Source organism: Emiliania huxleyi, assembly GCF_000372725.1.
Source record: "Emiliania huxleyi CCMP1516 unplaced genomic scaffold EMIHUscaffold_31, whole genome shotgun sequence".
Classification (NCBI taxonomy): Eukaryota; Haptophyta; order Isochrysidales; family Noelaerhabdaceae; genus Emiliania; species Emiliania huxleyi.
This window is the reverse complement of record NW_005199684.1, coordinates 62,228-77,614: the sequence shown is the minus strand read 5'-3', so window position 1 is coordinate 77,614 and position 15,387 is coordinate 62,228. Positions and strand designations below refer to the sequence as shown.

Sequence of the window (15,387 nt, the reverse complement as noted above, 5' to 3'; positions counted from 1 at the left end):
AGATCTTGATAAAAATCAGGCCCGGCGCAGAGACACGAGCGCGCGCCGCACTTTTGAAAACCAAAAAACGCCGCGGGGCTCCGGCCAGGGGAAATATATATTTATTGAATTCTTTTCAAAAGCGAGCCCCCCCCACCCCACCCCCACAGGGGCCACAGCCTCCCTCCCCGATTGCCATTCGATTCAGCCCCGCTCAGGCATTCAGGCCGCCCCCCCCTCTTCTGCCCCTCTGTCCAAAAGAGTGCGCGGCTACGGACGACAAGCGTGCGCGGACGCAGCACGCCGCCTGGCATGGTGTTCCACCTCCGCATCGGAAACCGAGGCGACAGTCAGTGTTCATGCCTTCCGTCGTGAAATCGGGCGCAAGGACCGAGCGTCGGCCGCCCCGTTTGCTGGCAAATGGCCACGTCCATCGGCCTAATCGGCGGCCTCCAAGTTGGCCGCACGCACCTTGATCGACATCTTGACGTCGCTGGCGCCCTCGTCGAGCGCGACGGCGTAGCGGCCCGTCCTCGGGTCGTGCGAGACGGCGCCGCCAAGCTGGCCGTTGAGCTCCGGCCGGCTGACGAGGCCGTGGATGCGCACGCGCTTCTCAAGGAGCGGCGCCGCGTGCTTCTGGAAGAGCCGCGTAATCTCGCGCATCCCGCGACCGAGCGCGAAGGAGGTGGGGCTATTTCCCCTCGCGTCCCGATGGGTTGGGCTCGCGCCGGCCTTGAGCAAGGCGGCGACCGTCGCCACATGCTCGGTGCGGCACGGGATGAGGCCCTGCTGCGCCGCGTGCAGGTTGACGACGCCCGTGCCCTGGCTGTTCTTGACCGCGATCAGCAGCGCCGTCTCGCCGCGTGGCGGCACCCGAAACATCGGAGTCTGATTCTTGTGGAACCTCAGGTCGACCTCTGCGGTGGACGCCGCGTCGACGAGCGCGCCGGCGGCGAGCAGACCGCCGAGGCACGCGAGGCGTCCGTCCTGCGCCGCGTACATGAGGGGCGTCCATCCTTCCTCGTCGGCCAGATTGACGTCGACGCCGGCGCGCATGAGCACGTTGAAGACGCCGAGGTGGCCGCGCAGCACGCTGGCGATGAGCGGCGTCTCGCCCGTCTCGATCTGCATGTTCCGGTCGGCTCCGTGCTCGATCAGCATGTTCACGACCTCGGTCTGGCCTGCCTCGGCCGCAAAGTAAAGCATCGTGCACCGCCCGAGGTCGCGCACGTCCACGCCACCGCCATCGCGCAGGTACTCCTCGACCGGCACTAGGTCGCCGTCCAGTGCGCCAATGTAGAGAGCCCTTCGAACGTGTCAGTTTAACACCGTTTAGCGCGGGTTAGGGGCCCTTAACCCAGGGCGGTTTAGCGTTGTCTACCCTGAACGGTCACTAAACGCGCCTAAACGGAGTTGATCCGGCCTGCGGCCGCCATTTGTCGGGCTGGACTAGTCGTGTTTAGTCGTCGTTTAGTCCGACGATCGGCCGTTTAGCCGGATGGCGTCCACGCCGCCTTGGCTGGAGCGCGAGCTGGCCAACGGCGGAATCGAGCAGCGCGAGAGAACACGGATGCGCGGCGAGGAAGTGCCGCGCAAGCGGCTGGTATGCAAGTGCGGCTTTGAGTTGCAGCTCGACGTCTCGGAGGCGGAGTACGAGCGTCACAGGCGCAGCAAAGCGCACACAGCATTGGGACGCCCCTCGTCGTCCGGGCGAGGACTTTCTGGATGCTTCAGTAGCTGCCTGCCGAGTGGGGCGCCGTCATCGACGAGCAGACGGCCTTCCTTGTTTGGCGCCTCCTCCCAGGTTGCCGCGGTCAACGCCGAGGCGCGTGCACGTGCTGCACGAGATATGCAGCGGGTCGAGGCGGCGATCAGCGAGGCAACTGCAGCCGCCACCGCAGAGGGCGAAGCTCTAGCGATCGCTGCGGACGAGCAGGAGCGGCAGTTGCAGCAGAAGCTGCACACGGCCAAGGCTACAGCCACGGCTGCAGCCGAGACGGCCAGGGCGGTCGCAAAAGCTGAGAGCAAGGCGGTTGAGACGATACTCCCTGCAATGGTGAAAGGCGTGACCGCTGCTGCCGCCAGGGAGCAGAAAGCCGAATCGGCCACACTCGCCCTCGCTGCGGAGAGCGCAAGGCGGTTCGTTGCGGGATTCGAGCGAGAGATTGCCGCAGCACACCGTGAGCGTCAGCGCGAGAGGCTGGTCGATCTCCACCGCCGTCTTCTCGGCAGCGGGCATCTCGGCCGCCTCCTGGGCAGGGGGCTCCTGCTCGAGCTGCGGCGGCTCGGCGGCGCCGCCTCCAACCCCATCGCCCGCCGCCTGCCCCTCCGGCTCGGTCCCGTTGGCTCCGCCGGCCTCGGCCGCCGCCCCGCTCGGGGAGCGTGCCTCCTCCCCTCCCGTCTCGGTCCCGGCTCCGGGACCGCCCTCGGCGACCGCCGCCGGCTCGGCCTCGAGTTGTGCGGGTGGGGCGGTGGCCTCTCCTGGCGAGCGCGCCGGGGTGGAGGAGGTATCCTGCCCCTCGCGGGCCTGGCGGGCTTGCTCCTTGTGCGCCTCCCACCCCGGGTCGGTCTCCGGCCTCGAGTCACCGGAGCCGACAGCGGCTGCAATGCGGCCGTTGGGCGTGACGCGAATGTAGGTGAGGGTGGCGTTGAGTTGCTCGCGGGTCGCGGCGAGCGCAGACTCGGGGGAAGGCGACGGTGGCGGACTCGCGCCGTTTGCGGCGTCGGTGGCGGTGCGCGCGGCCGTGGGAGAAGCTGGCATATGTCTGACGGTAGAGGAGAGGTGCTGACGCGGGCTAGTGCGGACGCGCGCGAAACTTGTGGAGGGGTTTAGGGCGGTTTAGTGTTAAACGGAGCTCCCCGGCCAGGCAGAGCATTTGTCGAGGCGGTTTAGCATCGTTTAGGCGTGTTTAGTGACCGTCTAGGGTAAACGACGCTAACCCGCCCTGGGTTAGGGGGCGCTAAACCACCCTAACCCACCCCGTTCGAGGGGCTCTCAATGTATTGCGGCGGAATCCCGATGCCGTGTAGGAGTGACTCGCTCACCTGGGCCCGCTGCAGATACCTCTCGGCACGGAAGGTGTTCTCGGAGATCGCTTTCGCAGCGCGCTTGAAGGCATACACAGACTCGACGATCAACGCCCGCGGACGCGGCTCAATGGCCTCCCACCCGAGCCACGAGGCGACCTGGCCGTGGCACACGGTGCCGCGCATCTCCCAAGCAAGCGGGTCTCGGGGCGCGAGTTCGATGCACTGCGCAGAGTGCTCGAGTCGCAGAGCGTCCAACGCTCAAGTGGTTATGGCCCAGCTCGCAAAAAATTCTTTTGTACAGCCGCCCGCACGCCAGCTCGGCACTTCTCGCTGCCGTGCACGGCACCCTGCCCCGAATACTGGCGCGTGCGTTATCCAGTGAATACTGGACGCTGCGGAATGAAGTGGTCGCAGATCCAGCCGCGGGGCCGGGCGAGGCGGCCATGCGAGGGCCACAGCTGCTCCGTCGTCGGCAAGCGGGTCTTTATTCTCTTTGGCAAGCACGAGGACGAGGAGGGAAAGGTCATCTGCCCTCCGCTGCAGATGCTGGACACGGTCAACATGACGCTGACGTATCCGCAAGTCCTCCAAGACGCGGAGGGTCGGTCGACGACGCCCGACGACCGCGAGGGGCACACGGCGTCGGTCGTCGACCAGCAAATCTACATCTTTGGCGGCACGTGGGAGGACGAGAAGACGGGCGTGAACGCGTACTTGGACGACTTGCACGTCTTCGACGTGGCGAGCTACTCGTGGATGAAGCCGGCCTATACCGGCTCTCCGCCGGAAGGGCGGGAGGTCACCTCCCTCCCTGCCTCGCCTGCCTCGCCTCTCCCTCGCTCGCTCCCTGCCTCCCTCGCTCCCTCCTTTCCTCCCTCCTTGCTCACCCTCTCCCTCCTCTGCCGAACCATCTCAGGGCCACTCAGCAGCGGTGATCGGCCGGCTCATCTTCATCTTTGGAGGGACACGTGGGTGCAAGAGGCGGACATGTCGGAGACACGTCCGTGACATGTCCGAGACATGTCCATAGGACGTGGGTGCAAGAGGCGGAGCGGACGCCGCACAGAGAGCTCGAGGACGAGGGCGAGTCCGTGTACCTGAACGACCTCCACACCTTCGACACCGCCACCGGCGCGTGGAGCATGCCGGAGGCGCGCGCCCAGCTGCCGAGCTCCCATGATGAGTATGACTCATTATGATTGAGCAGTCGTTGAGAGTAGGCGCACGGCCAGCTGCCGAGCCAGCGCGAGGGCCACTCTGCGTGCGTCGTCGGGTGCGCTACAGGGGGCGTGTGGTGGGGCCCTTTCACAGCTGGCGACTCGTTCCTGGTCCTCCCCTCTCCAGGAGCGACATGATACTCTTTGGCGGCGCGGGGCTCGACGGCGACGACCGCTCGATCAACCTCTGCGATTTGCACAAGCTCGACACGGCGCCCGACGAGATTGCACGAGATTGCACGAGATTGCACGAGATTGCACGAGCTCGACACGACACCCCACCGCCGCCCATCCTCGGCTCTTCACCGCCGCCGGTTCACTCGTAGGCGACGATGACGTGGTCGCGTCTCGTCGCGAGCGGGGAGGGGCCGCAGGAGCGGAGGTACCACTCCGCTCTTGTGGTGTGAACAGCGTCTCTTCACACTTCGAGCCGTGAGCAGGAGCGGAGGTACCACACCGCCTCTGTGGTGGAGGGGCGGCTGCTCGTCTTCGGCGGGCAGTACTACGACTACGGCAAGGACCTGCACTTCGAGTGCTCGAACGCGGTGTGCGAGATCGACCTCGAGCAGCTAGCGTGGCGCATCCACCCCCCCTCCTCGCCCTCCCCGCTCAAGCGAGCCTGCCACGCTGCGGGCGTCGTCGGCAAGTGCGTCTACGTGGTTGGCGGCCGCTACTGGGACGAGCAGGAGGACGACTACATCTTTCTGAACGACGTCCAGGCGCTGAGCACGCGGCCAAATGAGCGATGGATGAGTGGAGCAAAGATGTACTGATGAATGGACGGACCAGGTGCTCGACACGCGGCCCTCGTCCAGCCTCGCCTCGGACTGGCGCCGCTACTTCAACAGCGAGCTCCTCTCGGACGTCTGCTTGCTCGTCGGCGACATGCGGATCCCGGCGCACCGCGTGGTGCTCGGAACCTTCAAGGAACCTTCAAGGAACCTTCTAGGCGACATGCGGATCCCGGCGCACCGCGTGGTGCTCGCCGCGCGCTGCGACTTCTTCGCGCGCATGTTTGCGTCCGGCATGAGGGAGGCGACACACACACACACACACACACACACACACACACACACACACACACACACACACACACACATAGCACCCGCCACTCACCCACGCGCACCAGGCCTTGCACTCTGACTGCTCCGCGCGCGGCTCCTGTCTTCAGACGTGGAGTCGCGAGGGGTTGCCCTGGCCCTTGCCCCACCACCACGCTCGTGCGTGCCAGGCGACCGAGGAGGAGCTGCCGATCGTCGACGTCTCACCGCCCGTCTTCCAGCTCCTGCTCGAGCACCTTTACACCGACTCCTCCGCCGTCCCCGAGGAGTCCGCCCTCGAGCTCTTCGCCGCCGCCGACCGCTTCGGCGTCGAGCGGCTGCGCGCCCTCTGCTCGGACCGGATCGAGGGGATGCTCTCCGCGGCGAACGTGTGCGACGTGCTGACGGTTGCCGACCAGGCAAAGAGGGGGAGGGCGGAGGCCCCAATTCTGCCCGTGCCGCTCCCCCGGCTCACCCCCCCCCCCTTCTCGCCCTGGTCCGCAGCACAACGGCGCCGAGTTGGTCGAGGCGGCCGTGTCGCACATCGTCGAGAACTTTGGCGAGATACACTGCTCGCCCCCCTTCAGAGAGCTGTCGCGGCCGCTCCTCGACGTGGTGCACGCCGCCATCGCGCCCAGGCTCGTCCTTGCCGCCCCGCCTGCCGGCCTGGCGGCCGAGGCGGGTGGGTCACGGCAGAGCGCGAGGCGACATTCGACATGACGTGACGCGGTCCCTCTGTGTGTGGTGAGCGCGTGCAGTACGCCAGTACGCGTGAGCTCTTGTGTTCATGAGCTACTCCACGTCGAGAGTAGTAAAAACAGGTAATGTCCCACTGTATTTTAGCATTTTGCTATTTTTTGGACTAGTCCAGCTTGGACTGCTTGGACTTGGTGGTCGCGACGCCACACCCCAACGTGCACGGGCAACGACGGACGACAAATACCCCCCTCGGCGCGCACGGCGGGGCACCGGCGGGCTCTTAGACTAGTTTTAGAGGCGGTCTCCTCTATTAGTACGACAGCCCCGTCCGTTGGAGGTAGGCCGCTCGTCTAGCCACAGTCTCAGTCAGAAGTACTGACGCAAAATGCACTCTTGTTCATATTTATACGCAAAAGGGGTGAGGCAGTGAGCGAACACTCACAATCACGGAGGCAGCCTGCATGCACACCACTCCACTACTCCGAGTACTCCGAGTCCTACTCCGAGTCCTCCGAGTCCTCCGAGTCCTCAAGGCGAGGTAAGCCATCCCCGTCTGGCCGAAGGCTCATCCAGCCATATCTCGTGGTGTGTGCACTCTAGTGTGATTTTCTTTATCTGTGCGCGCCAGTCCCGTGCCCAGTGTTGTGCGAGGGAGGTTTGTTGTAAAATTCTTTATCTACATCGATGTAGGTCTCACGAGGCCCCGCCGTGCAGAGGGCGCTACGGGCTCTGTTGGCACTAACACAAGCGAAAGGAAAACGCGCTTCGCTCACGCTATGAGCTATATTACCCTCGAGCCCCCTCCTCCCCAGGGGTTCGCGAGCTGCGGCGAAGGCTTACTCATCGCGATTGTTCCCAGCTGCGTTCAGAGGCACAAATTCCCACCGCTTAAGAGGAAGGACATTGGCAGGCATCTGCGATGCCGTTGGTGTTGCTCCGTCTGCGGGGTCCAGCATGTTTTGCCAATAATCCGAGCAGTAACCGTAGCCGCAAGACTTGTCACAGTAGTCGAAGTAAGCGCAGGTCGGACAAAAGTCCGATTCGCATGTAAGTGATCCTTCACTGAGCAGTTCATCGCACGTCGCCTCATCTTGAGAAATTTCGTACCAATTGATGCAACTATATGCCCAATCTTCGGGCTCGCTCGTACAGGTGTTGGAAGTGTATGCGTCTCCATTGCCGTCCACAATTTTGTTCCGATCCCAAAAAAGGAACATCAGGAATATGGAATCCGGGAGGTAGTGGTAGTAGATGAACCAGCCAAGAGCCAGGAAGCAGGCATAGAAGCACCCCCCGAGCGTGTAGTAGAGCGCACTTCCGATCAAGGAGACGAAACCCGCTCCAAGCGATCGCAGGCAGTGATCCTTGGACATGTACGCGCGTATCATGGGTGCCAGCATCTCCACGCAGCAGGGGGCGATGCTCCACCAGAAGCTCAGATTTATCATGTACCTGAAGATGAACTCGCACATCACAGTTCTACTGGCATGGAAGAGCACATAGAACGTGACTCCGATGAATGCACCCCGCAGCACTGCCAAGATTCTTTGCTCTTTGAAGCGAATGTTTTGAACTCTTTGGTTGCGGCTCTCAGCGACCATACTGTTTAGAATGTCGTTGACTGCTGTCCTCTGCGGATACGTGAGCATAAAATGCGCCGCAATGTCGTCCAGTTCAAGCACGAATGCAATACCAACACCGGCCAGGAGAATGTTGTCGGCTTGCATGCCAGTGAAGAGAAGGAGGAGCGTAAAGGAGGCGGGGACCAGTGGGAGCAAGACACACTCCGAGACGACCTCTGTGGCGATGAGTAACAGGGGAAGAAGAAAATCGCGGCCGCCGGAGCGCCACTGCTGAGATCGGAACAGCAATGGGAAGTAAGCTTTGCGGATCTGCATGATGCAAAGTTGTTGCATCCGCTCCTGAACAGCAAAGGCGCAAATGACAAGGCAGGCCAAGTACAGCGTCACCTCGCCCAGGGTCGACATTTTTGAGCGGTTGCTATCCACAAAGAAGCACTTGTCAGTGGAAAATACTGGCGTAATGTACTTATTGATGCCAAAGCCTTCTCCAGGAAGTTGATCGAGCACACCCTCACAGTACTCTGAGATGGTTTTTGCCTCGACATTTGGATCGAATGTTCCGCTGTACGGCATCCTGTATTTGTTGCCCCATATGCATGACAGTGCACAATCCTCGCAAGTCAGCGTCTCGTAGAGTGCACTCGTTGCATGCACGCACATGTAGCCAAACGGGCAATCGTCCATCTTCCTACATCGCTTGAATGCGATGGAGTACATGATTGCAATCAGCATCATCACCTCCACCGCCAACATAAGGCCGCTGAGTACCCACATCAATGCGACGAAAACGTGCGCGTCCCGAACTCTCGAAATCACGACCGCGTGATAGTTGATGGGCAGCTCCGGCTCGTCGTCAGGGCTGTCTTCCAACTACGGAGAAACACATAATTTTCAGGTGAGGGAATGGGGCATTGAGAGCCAATGGACGGCTAGCTCGTCACCGCAGCTAGGACCGAGGCGGCGGTAGAGGAAGCTCGGCTCATCGCTTTGGACAACATGGGAGCTGGTGCGTCTGCATCGTTCCCTTTCTCCTCAACGAGCTCCTCGTCTCCGTCGATGCGCTGAACGCGAGATAGCCGCTGCGAGGCGGAAGAGGCGGTTGCGGTTACCCCAGCCGAGCGCAGGACTTGCCCGATGTCAATGTCATGTTCATGAGCTGAGAACACTTCACTGCCAGCACTGTTCGTGTCGGGCAAGCTCGTGTCCATCCCGTGGGCGATCGATCGTCAGGCGCTTTGGTGGGAGGACGGCTGTCGCATCCTGCATAGAAATTTACGAATACATGGTTTTTTGCGCGCCGCTGGACGTCGGCCGAAAAGACCGCTTCCCTCCGGCCTCCCTCTGCGCACCCGACTCCGCGAAGATCGCGCGCGCGTCGTGCCTACTAATAGAGAGAGAGAGAGAGCGCGCGCGCCTCCCCTGGTCAGGTGGCTGACGTACAAGGGGCTCTCTCTCTCTCTCTCTCTCTCTCTCTCTCTCTCTCTCTCTCTCTCTCTCTCTCTCTCTCTCTCTCTCTCTCTCTCTCTCTCTCTCTCACAAAAAACTGGCACAGTCGGTCGGGGCGACATCGATGTTTGGTATTGCTAAAAATCTCTCTCTCGATGACACACAAAAAGAATTCGTCGCGCGATTCTCGAGGTTCTCGAGGTGGATATCCTTTGGCCGCGTTGGGTCGCAACATTCACGGGACTGTGCACTGGCACTAACACAGACACCCAAAAAAGAGACACAGCGTGGGGACGGCGCCTCAGGAGGGCGTGCGGGTCGATATGAAGATCACGATATGACTCGTCAGCACTGTTTACAGGGCGCCGTGGAGACGGAGCCAACCTCGACGCGCTCCGGCTTCCGCTTCGGCAAGTTCTGCTTGACAAAACTACTGTGCATCTTCTTCTCCGTGATCGGTCTGGGCTGCTCGGCCTTTGCTCTGTCTTCCTACGGCTCTGGCGTCTCAGAGCTCCTCGACGCGGTGTCCGTGCATGGGCACGAGCACAAGCCGGGGCACAAGCGTGGGCATGGGCACGAGCACGAGCGTGGGCATGGGCTGAGCACATGGGCTGAGTGGCAACGGTCGCAGACACTCTTCAATTACCAGCTGCCCGCCATCGTCGCATGCAGTCTTCAGCCCTTCCTCGAGAAGTGCAAGCGGGATCTCGCGCGCCCCCCGCCGCCGCCGCCGCCCTCGCCACTGCCGCAGCACACGCTGCTGGACTGTGCAATGAAGCGCTTCCTCACTCAGCGAGACGATGCACAACTTCAGCGGTGCGTCGAGCACGACGAGGCCACAAACCAAGCGCCGGACATGCTGCGGCTCGCGACGGCGCTGGCTAACTCCACTGGCTGCCGGCCATGGGCGGGGAGCGTGAGCAAGCTGCCGCCGGTGTGGGTGGGCGTGTCGGTCAAAGACCAGCCTCTCGATCTGGCGCGGTTCCTCCTGCACCACTGGTGCATGGGCGTGCACAGGTTTCTCATCTACGACGAGTCGACCTCCTCGAGCGTGCAGCAGATGGCAGTGCAGGCCCAGACGATGATCCCGATTAACTATACAAGGGCGCCTCCAAAATCACAAGTCGCAATGCAAGTCGATGCCATCAAAAGGGCGGCACAGGGGGGTGCACAGTGGGTCGGTGGCCTCGATGTGGACGAGTACCTGCATGTCCCCGGTGCTGACCTGCCCGCACTGCTGCACTCCCTGCCCTCGCACGTGGGGGTGGCCTCCTTCAAATGGGAAATGTTCCCGGCCGCCACGAGTTACGACGTCCTCAGCGACGGCCAGCGAGGCTCGCACAGTATTCACGTCAAATCGTTTTCGCATGTCAAGCGTGTGAAGCTGGCACCAACCGACCCGCACCACAAGCGTCTCAAGGAAGGGTATGATCAGCTCCTCATGGGGCCAAACCAGAAAATGCCCAACGGGCCATTCGCGACGCGCAACGGGCAACCCCTAAAAAGAGGCGAGCACGGCGAGATTGGGATCCTTCCCAAGCACCCATCATGCCTGCACTTCCACGAGAAACCCACTCTGGCGGATGCTGTCCGCAAGCGGTATAGGGGCACGGGCGACGTACGGAAACCAACAGATACGATGCCTCTGGAACAGACGTTGTGGACATTGTCGGAGGTGTTTGTTCGAAGATCGAATCGGCATGTGAATGCAACCGTTGGTGCTGCGGCAGGCGCAAAGCGGACGACTTCATTTGATCCGGCCTTTGCTGCCCTCGTGGAGGCGGTCGGGAGATATACGTCAAACCTTTCAGGCACAGAACTGCGAGACCGTCTGCGGCTCACTCGGCGCAGACTTTGACATCTCGGCCCCGCAGGAGGTTGACGACGATGCCGGTCGCCGCGGCCGGTCGCGCGTGGGGGCGAGGCCAGATGCGGCGTGAGAGCGGCGGTGTGGCTCGCGAGCATGCCGCCGCTCGTGAGGCGGGGAAGGGAGATGGAGGCAGGGGAGGGGTGGAGAGGGAGGAGGCGTGGGCGGCGGGGGGGAGGGGGGGGGGGGGGGGGTGGAGGCGGCGAGGGAGGCGGTGCGGGTGGTGGCGGAGTTTGGACACACTCCAACCTCGGTGGCGGCTCGGTGTATATCGTGTATGGTGTAGAACCTCGGTGCCGCTGCCGAGAGTTTTAAGCAATGCCGCCAAACCACTCTAACACGACACGATCTCCGAAAAGAAAGAAAACAGCGATATGGACGGCGTCTCACGAGGGCGCCCGCTGGAACTGTGTCGCCGAGCCTGCCCGACATGATCGCGTTCCAGTGGCTGCTCCTCCACTCGTCGTCGTCCATACGATTAGCTTCGCCGGCGACACACTGTACCCGTTGACGAGCCGCTTGAGCGCGGCCAGAGCTTGTACAAAGCGACGGCAAGCAGGACCAGGCCTGCGACTGCGTAGATGCTCCACATACATGTGTGGGGTCGGGCTTGCTCGGGCCTCGGCGAAGAAGTCTCCTTGGCGCTTGGCTGCGTAACTAGTTTTCATAGTGAAACCCGGCGATTTCGAAGCGCCCGTGGCGGTTCGCGAGAACCGAGAAGGAGGGAGAGAGAGCGTTTGAGGGGCTCACGGCAAGGACACCGACCGAGGGGGGGGTCGGTCGTCACACCTCCCGCCGCCGAGAGAGCGACCGACCGGAGGGGGGGTCTGGTCCACCTCGGGGGCAGACCACCGACCGGCGGGGGGGTCCCCACGAACTATATAGGGTGGGTGGGTCAAAATGACGCTCGTGTAAAAACAACCTCGTGTTAAAAAGTACTACCTGTAAACCGGGGAAGGCCTGCGCAGCCTCTAACGATTTCACGCAAAACTCTCCCTCGCACAACACACTGGGCACGGGACTGGCGCGCACTGTTTGAGAAAAGAATTTTACCACCAAAGCGCGCAGCTCAATTCTGCCCGCTTAATTACCTACATATGCTCAACACTGGTGCAATCTGCAGCCTAAAAACAGACATGCGACGAGGGCCCCGCCCGTGTGGATCTTGTGGCTACGTCAGCGACAACCAGCGCAACGCTCCTCGCAGGCCGCCCGCTACTCCCCGCTCGCCCGCCCGCTCGCCGCTCCCCTCCGCGCCCAGCCTCTCGCTGTCGTGGCGTGTCAGCACGGCTTGAATTGCCGCGCCCGGCTCGGCTGGCTCGCTCTCGGCGCTAGGTGAGGGAGCGGCGGCCCGGTAGACAGGCTTCTCCTCCCGGAGTGCCGCCTCATCCACATCCACGACGTGCTGCCGCGGCGACGATGGTCTCGCCGACTTCCCACCTTCGGTCCCTGCGAGATTCGTTTGCCCGTGCGCGGCAGCGGATGGCGGCAGCTGGCGTGGAGGCACCTGGCGTGGCGAGAGCCTCGGGAAGCGTGGCGCCAGAGCAAGCTGCCGGTGGTGGGTCTCGCCGCTGGTCGGCTCGCTACCCGCCGGCCCCCCGCCAGTAGGATCGTCGTCCCGCTTCTCCCCGCCTCTCCAATTGTGCTCGGGCGGCAAGTTCCTCTCCACCAGGTCCTTCACGACGTCAAGGAGCTGACCCATCTCTTCCATCTGCTCCTCGATCCGCGTGTTGACCTCCTGCAGCTCGGCGCGCAGAGCCACTACCTCCTCCTTGGCGGTGCGCTTCTCTGCTGCGCGCACGTGCGATCGCCGGGCGTGGCCATAGACGACAGCGCGCAAGTCGTCCGCCCGGATCTCGCCCGCACCGCGGCTGTCTACCGCATTGAAGAGGTGGTGCAGCAGCTCATTGTCCCCTCGGTATCCCAGGGCGAGCAATGCCCGCTGGAACTCTACCCTCGAAACTGCGCCCGAGCCATTGCTGTCCCACGTCGCGAACACGTCAAGTAGCTCCACTCGCTCGCTCTCGAGCAGGGCAGTGAGCTTCTCGGCCAGTGTGAGGCCCTCATCTTCCTCGTAGTCGTCGAACCCGGTGAGGAGGACCGCGACGACGACGTTGATGAGGACCAGCTGTGTTAGGAGGACGAACGATACGTAGTACGTGGCCACCCAGAAGCCGTCGCGCGCAGTGAAGACGCCTGGTCGGGATACTGTCTCCGCCCAGGAATCCCCCGTGAGCACCTGGAACAGCGTGTACAGAGCGCGGGAGAAACTGCCATAGTACTCCTATGGCAGCAGATCAGAGATCAGAGTTCACCCTTCGAAGTGACCCTCGCACCCTCTTGTACGGCGCGGGCTCCTCTCCGTACGTGAGCCCGCGCAGCGTGACGGAGGAGACAGAGGCTTCGAGGCTGCACGAGCCCTCCTCGACCTCCTCGGTGGTGCACACTCCGCGGCGCACGTTGTCATTCCGGACGGACCAGTCGCCGTCGGCGCCCGACATGGCAAAGAAGTCGACGCCGAGGATCGCGTAAAAGCAGAGTACGATCGTAGTGAGGAGAAAGGCGCTCGCCATGCCCGGGACCGCCTATTTCGGAAGCTGAATATGCGAAGGGGGTTCCTCGGGTAAGAGAAGCGCTCGCCATGCCTGGGGTGCCTTTACGAGCGCAGAGGAGACGCGGTTGAGGTTACGGAAGCGCTTGAATAGACGGACGACCCGGAATGCGCGCAGATTGCGGATGTTTCGCAGCGCGGCGGGGAAATCGGTGGCGTGCAGCGACATCGCAGCAAGGCTCGCGCACCCAATGACGGCGGTAAGAAGGTCAAAAAAGTTCCAAGCCTGCTCACACCATGTGGCGTGTGAAGGCGCGTGCCCGTGACGGCAGGATGAGGACATGGAAGTCATGCCGCGTTGGTGCGCCAGAAGAGAAAGCCAACGCTGTAAAAGTTTAGCAGCAGCTCGCAGCAGAAGAAGGAGACAAAGACCGACTCAAAGCCGAGCCACAGCCCCGGTCGAAGCTGCGTGGCGTACGGATCCCATTCCTGTATTCAACGGGCTGGAGTCTGAAAAGCCGAAGCTTATCCCTGAAGTGCACCCCGCGGCTCACCTTCTCGGCAATGTTGACCATGAAGTTGGCTGCGATGGCCGAAGCCACGAGGTACTGGAACCATCGAGATTGGTACAGCTGGAAGGCCTCCCGCTGCTTCGGCAGGCAAAAGCGAACGCTCTCCGGCCGCAGCTGGACGTAGCCTGCTCGGACATTCTCACGTGGGTACAGGCCCTGCCCCTCGCACGACAGCAGCCCAAAGTACTGCGCGGCGAAGGTCTCCGGGTCGCTGAGGAGGAATTTGATGCTTCAGATGAGAACTCTAGATGATTCCTAATTTTTCAGCCCGAGGAAGGAACTTGTCGTTCCACGGGCCGTTTGCTCGACCACCAAACGCTCTCATGCTTCCGACGACATTTGTGCACCACGCCCTGGACCAGCTCGGGCCGCAAGTTAAGTATCGCTTTAAGCTGCACGAGTGGTACAGCAACCACGCGCAATGGCGAAGTGACTTTTGCCACAGGGGCCCAGAGGATGTGATTCACCACAAGCCGCTCGCGCCGCCGCCATCAAGTCGATCATTGGCCCAAAGGAGTGCCCGCGAAGAGGCGGTGGTCATATACAACCAGTCGTGGAGGCTCTGGAAGGCAAAGCAGCGCGCCTGGCGCGCGGTGCAGACGAAAGGTGGCCGGGCGCCAGATGACCCTCCGGTTTCTGACCCCGCGCCCCTGAGCTCAGCCGCACCAGCCACACCAGACCCTGCACGGATGGCGCAGCAGCAGCAGCTGCGCGAGCTGCTCCGCCTCCCACTGCCACATGAGCCGATTGACTCTGGGGATGACCTGCTCAAAGCCGTGCGTGCCGCGTGCGGGTCCTCCAGCCGCCCTCTCGAGGAGGTTGAGCTCGGCATGCTCCCCTCAAAGGGCGAATTCCCAAAGGGGCTGAAAGGGCTGCGGCTCAATGGCTCAAAGCTGATTGACTGCAGCTCGTGCTCTCTCAACTGGTCGGTCGACTATGCAGCGCGTGTGCTTGCTGTAGTCGAGGATCCGCCCAAGGAGCGCGGGTCGCAAGAGCACCTGCTCGCGCCCGGCGCGTGCGGCTGGAGGCTGCGCCGCACTTTGGAAAGCGTTTCGAAGGGCAGCAGCCAGAAGTGGGGCAAGTGCTTTACCTGCACCACTGCTGCTCAGCTTGGCGACCAGCTCAGCCTCCTCACTGCAAATGCGTTTGCTGCCATGGTTAATCGCAATCAACTGCGGTTGGTGTCTGAGCAGGAGGTGTTTCTACGGCTGCCCCCCATCACGACGCACGCTCTCCGGCTTTGGGTGGGCCAGGAGTGCGTCGAGCTGGCCAGCTCTGCAACTGTGCATCCCATTCTCATTGATGGCAGCCGAACCTTTGTTGCGACGAGGGAGGAACGCGCGCAGCTCAACTCGTTGGTCATCTCGCCGGAGATTAGCATCCAGCTTAAGGGAGGTGGTACC

General features: G+C 62.4%; 4 protein-coding genes across 4 annotated transcripts; 1 reads left to right on the top strand and 3 right to left on the bottom strand.

Moving 5' to 3' along the window:
- Positions 1-972: 972 nt before the first annotated feature.
- Positions 973-1,185, bottom strand: EMIHUDRAFT_65118 (hypothetical protein; the record flags this gene model as incomplete). The annotated part of the gene is made up of 1 exon (XM_005774500.1): positions 973-1,185. A coding segment is annotated over one exon (213 nt), but the record flags the coding sequence as incomplete, so codon positions are not given.
- A 706-nt stretch (positions 1,186-1,891) lies between these two features.
- Positions 1,892-2,740, bottom strand: EMIHUDRAFT_207244 (hypothetical protein; the record flags this gene model as incomplete). The annotated part of the gene is made up of 1 exon (XM_005774499.1): positions 1,892-2,740. One exon carries the CDS (start codon positions 2,738-2,740, stop codon positions 1,892-1,894), a length of 849 nt encoding a protein of 282 aa, XP_005774556.1.
- A 237-nt stretch (positions 2,741-2,977) lies between these two features.
- EMIHUDRAFT_450691 (hypothetical protein) lies at positions 2,978-6,122 on the top strand (the record flags this gene model as incomplete). Its single annotated transcript, XM_005774498.1, has 11 exons — positions 2,978-3,181; positions 3,460-3,807; positions 3,926-3,981; positions 4,040-4,160; positions 4,230-4,282; positions 4,354-4,540; positions 4,667-4,939; positions 5,016-5,135; positions 5,205-5,261; positions 5,458-5,685; positions 5,771-6,122. The coding sequence occupies 11 exons, from the start codon at positions 2,978-2,980 to the stop codon at positions 5,984-5,986; spliced, it is 1,863 nt and encodes a 620-aa protein (XP_005774555.1). The 3' UTR covers positions 5,987-6,122.
- A 5,910-nt stretch (positions 6,123-12,032) lies between these two features.
- On the bottom strand, positions 12,033-14,309 carry EMIHUDRAFT_101304 (hypothetical protein; the record flags this gene model as incomplete). Its single annotated transcript, XM_005774497.1, has 5 exons — positions 12,033-13,145; positions 13,198-13,446; positions 13,522-13,698; positions 13,967-14,195; positions 14,266-14,309. The coding sequence occupies 5 exons, from the start codon at positions 14,307-14,309 to the stop codon at positions 12,033-12,035; spliced, it is 1,812 nt and encodes a 603-aa protein (XP_005774554.1).
- Between the last annotated feature and the right edge of the window lie 1,078 nt (positions 14,310-15,387).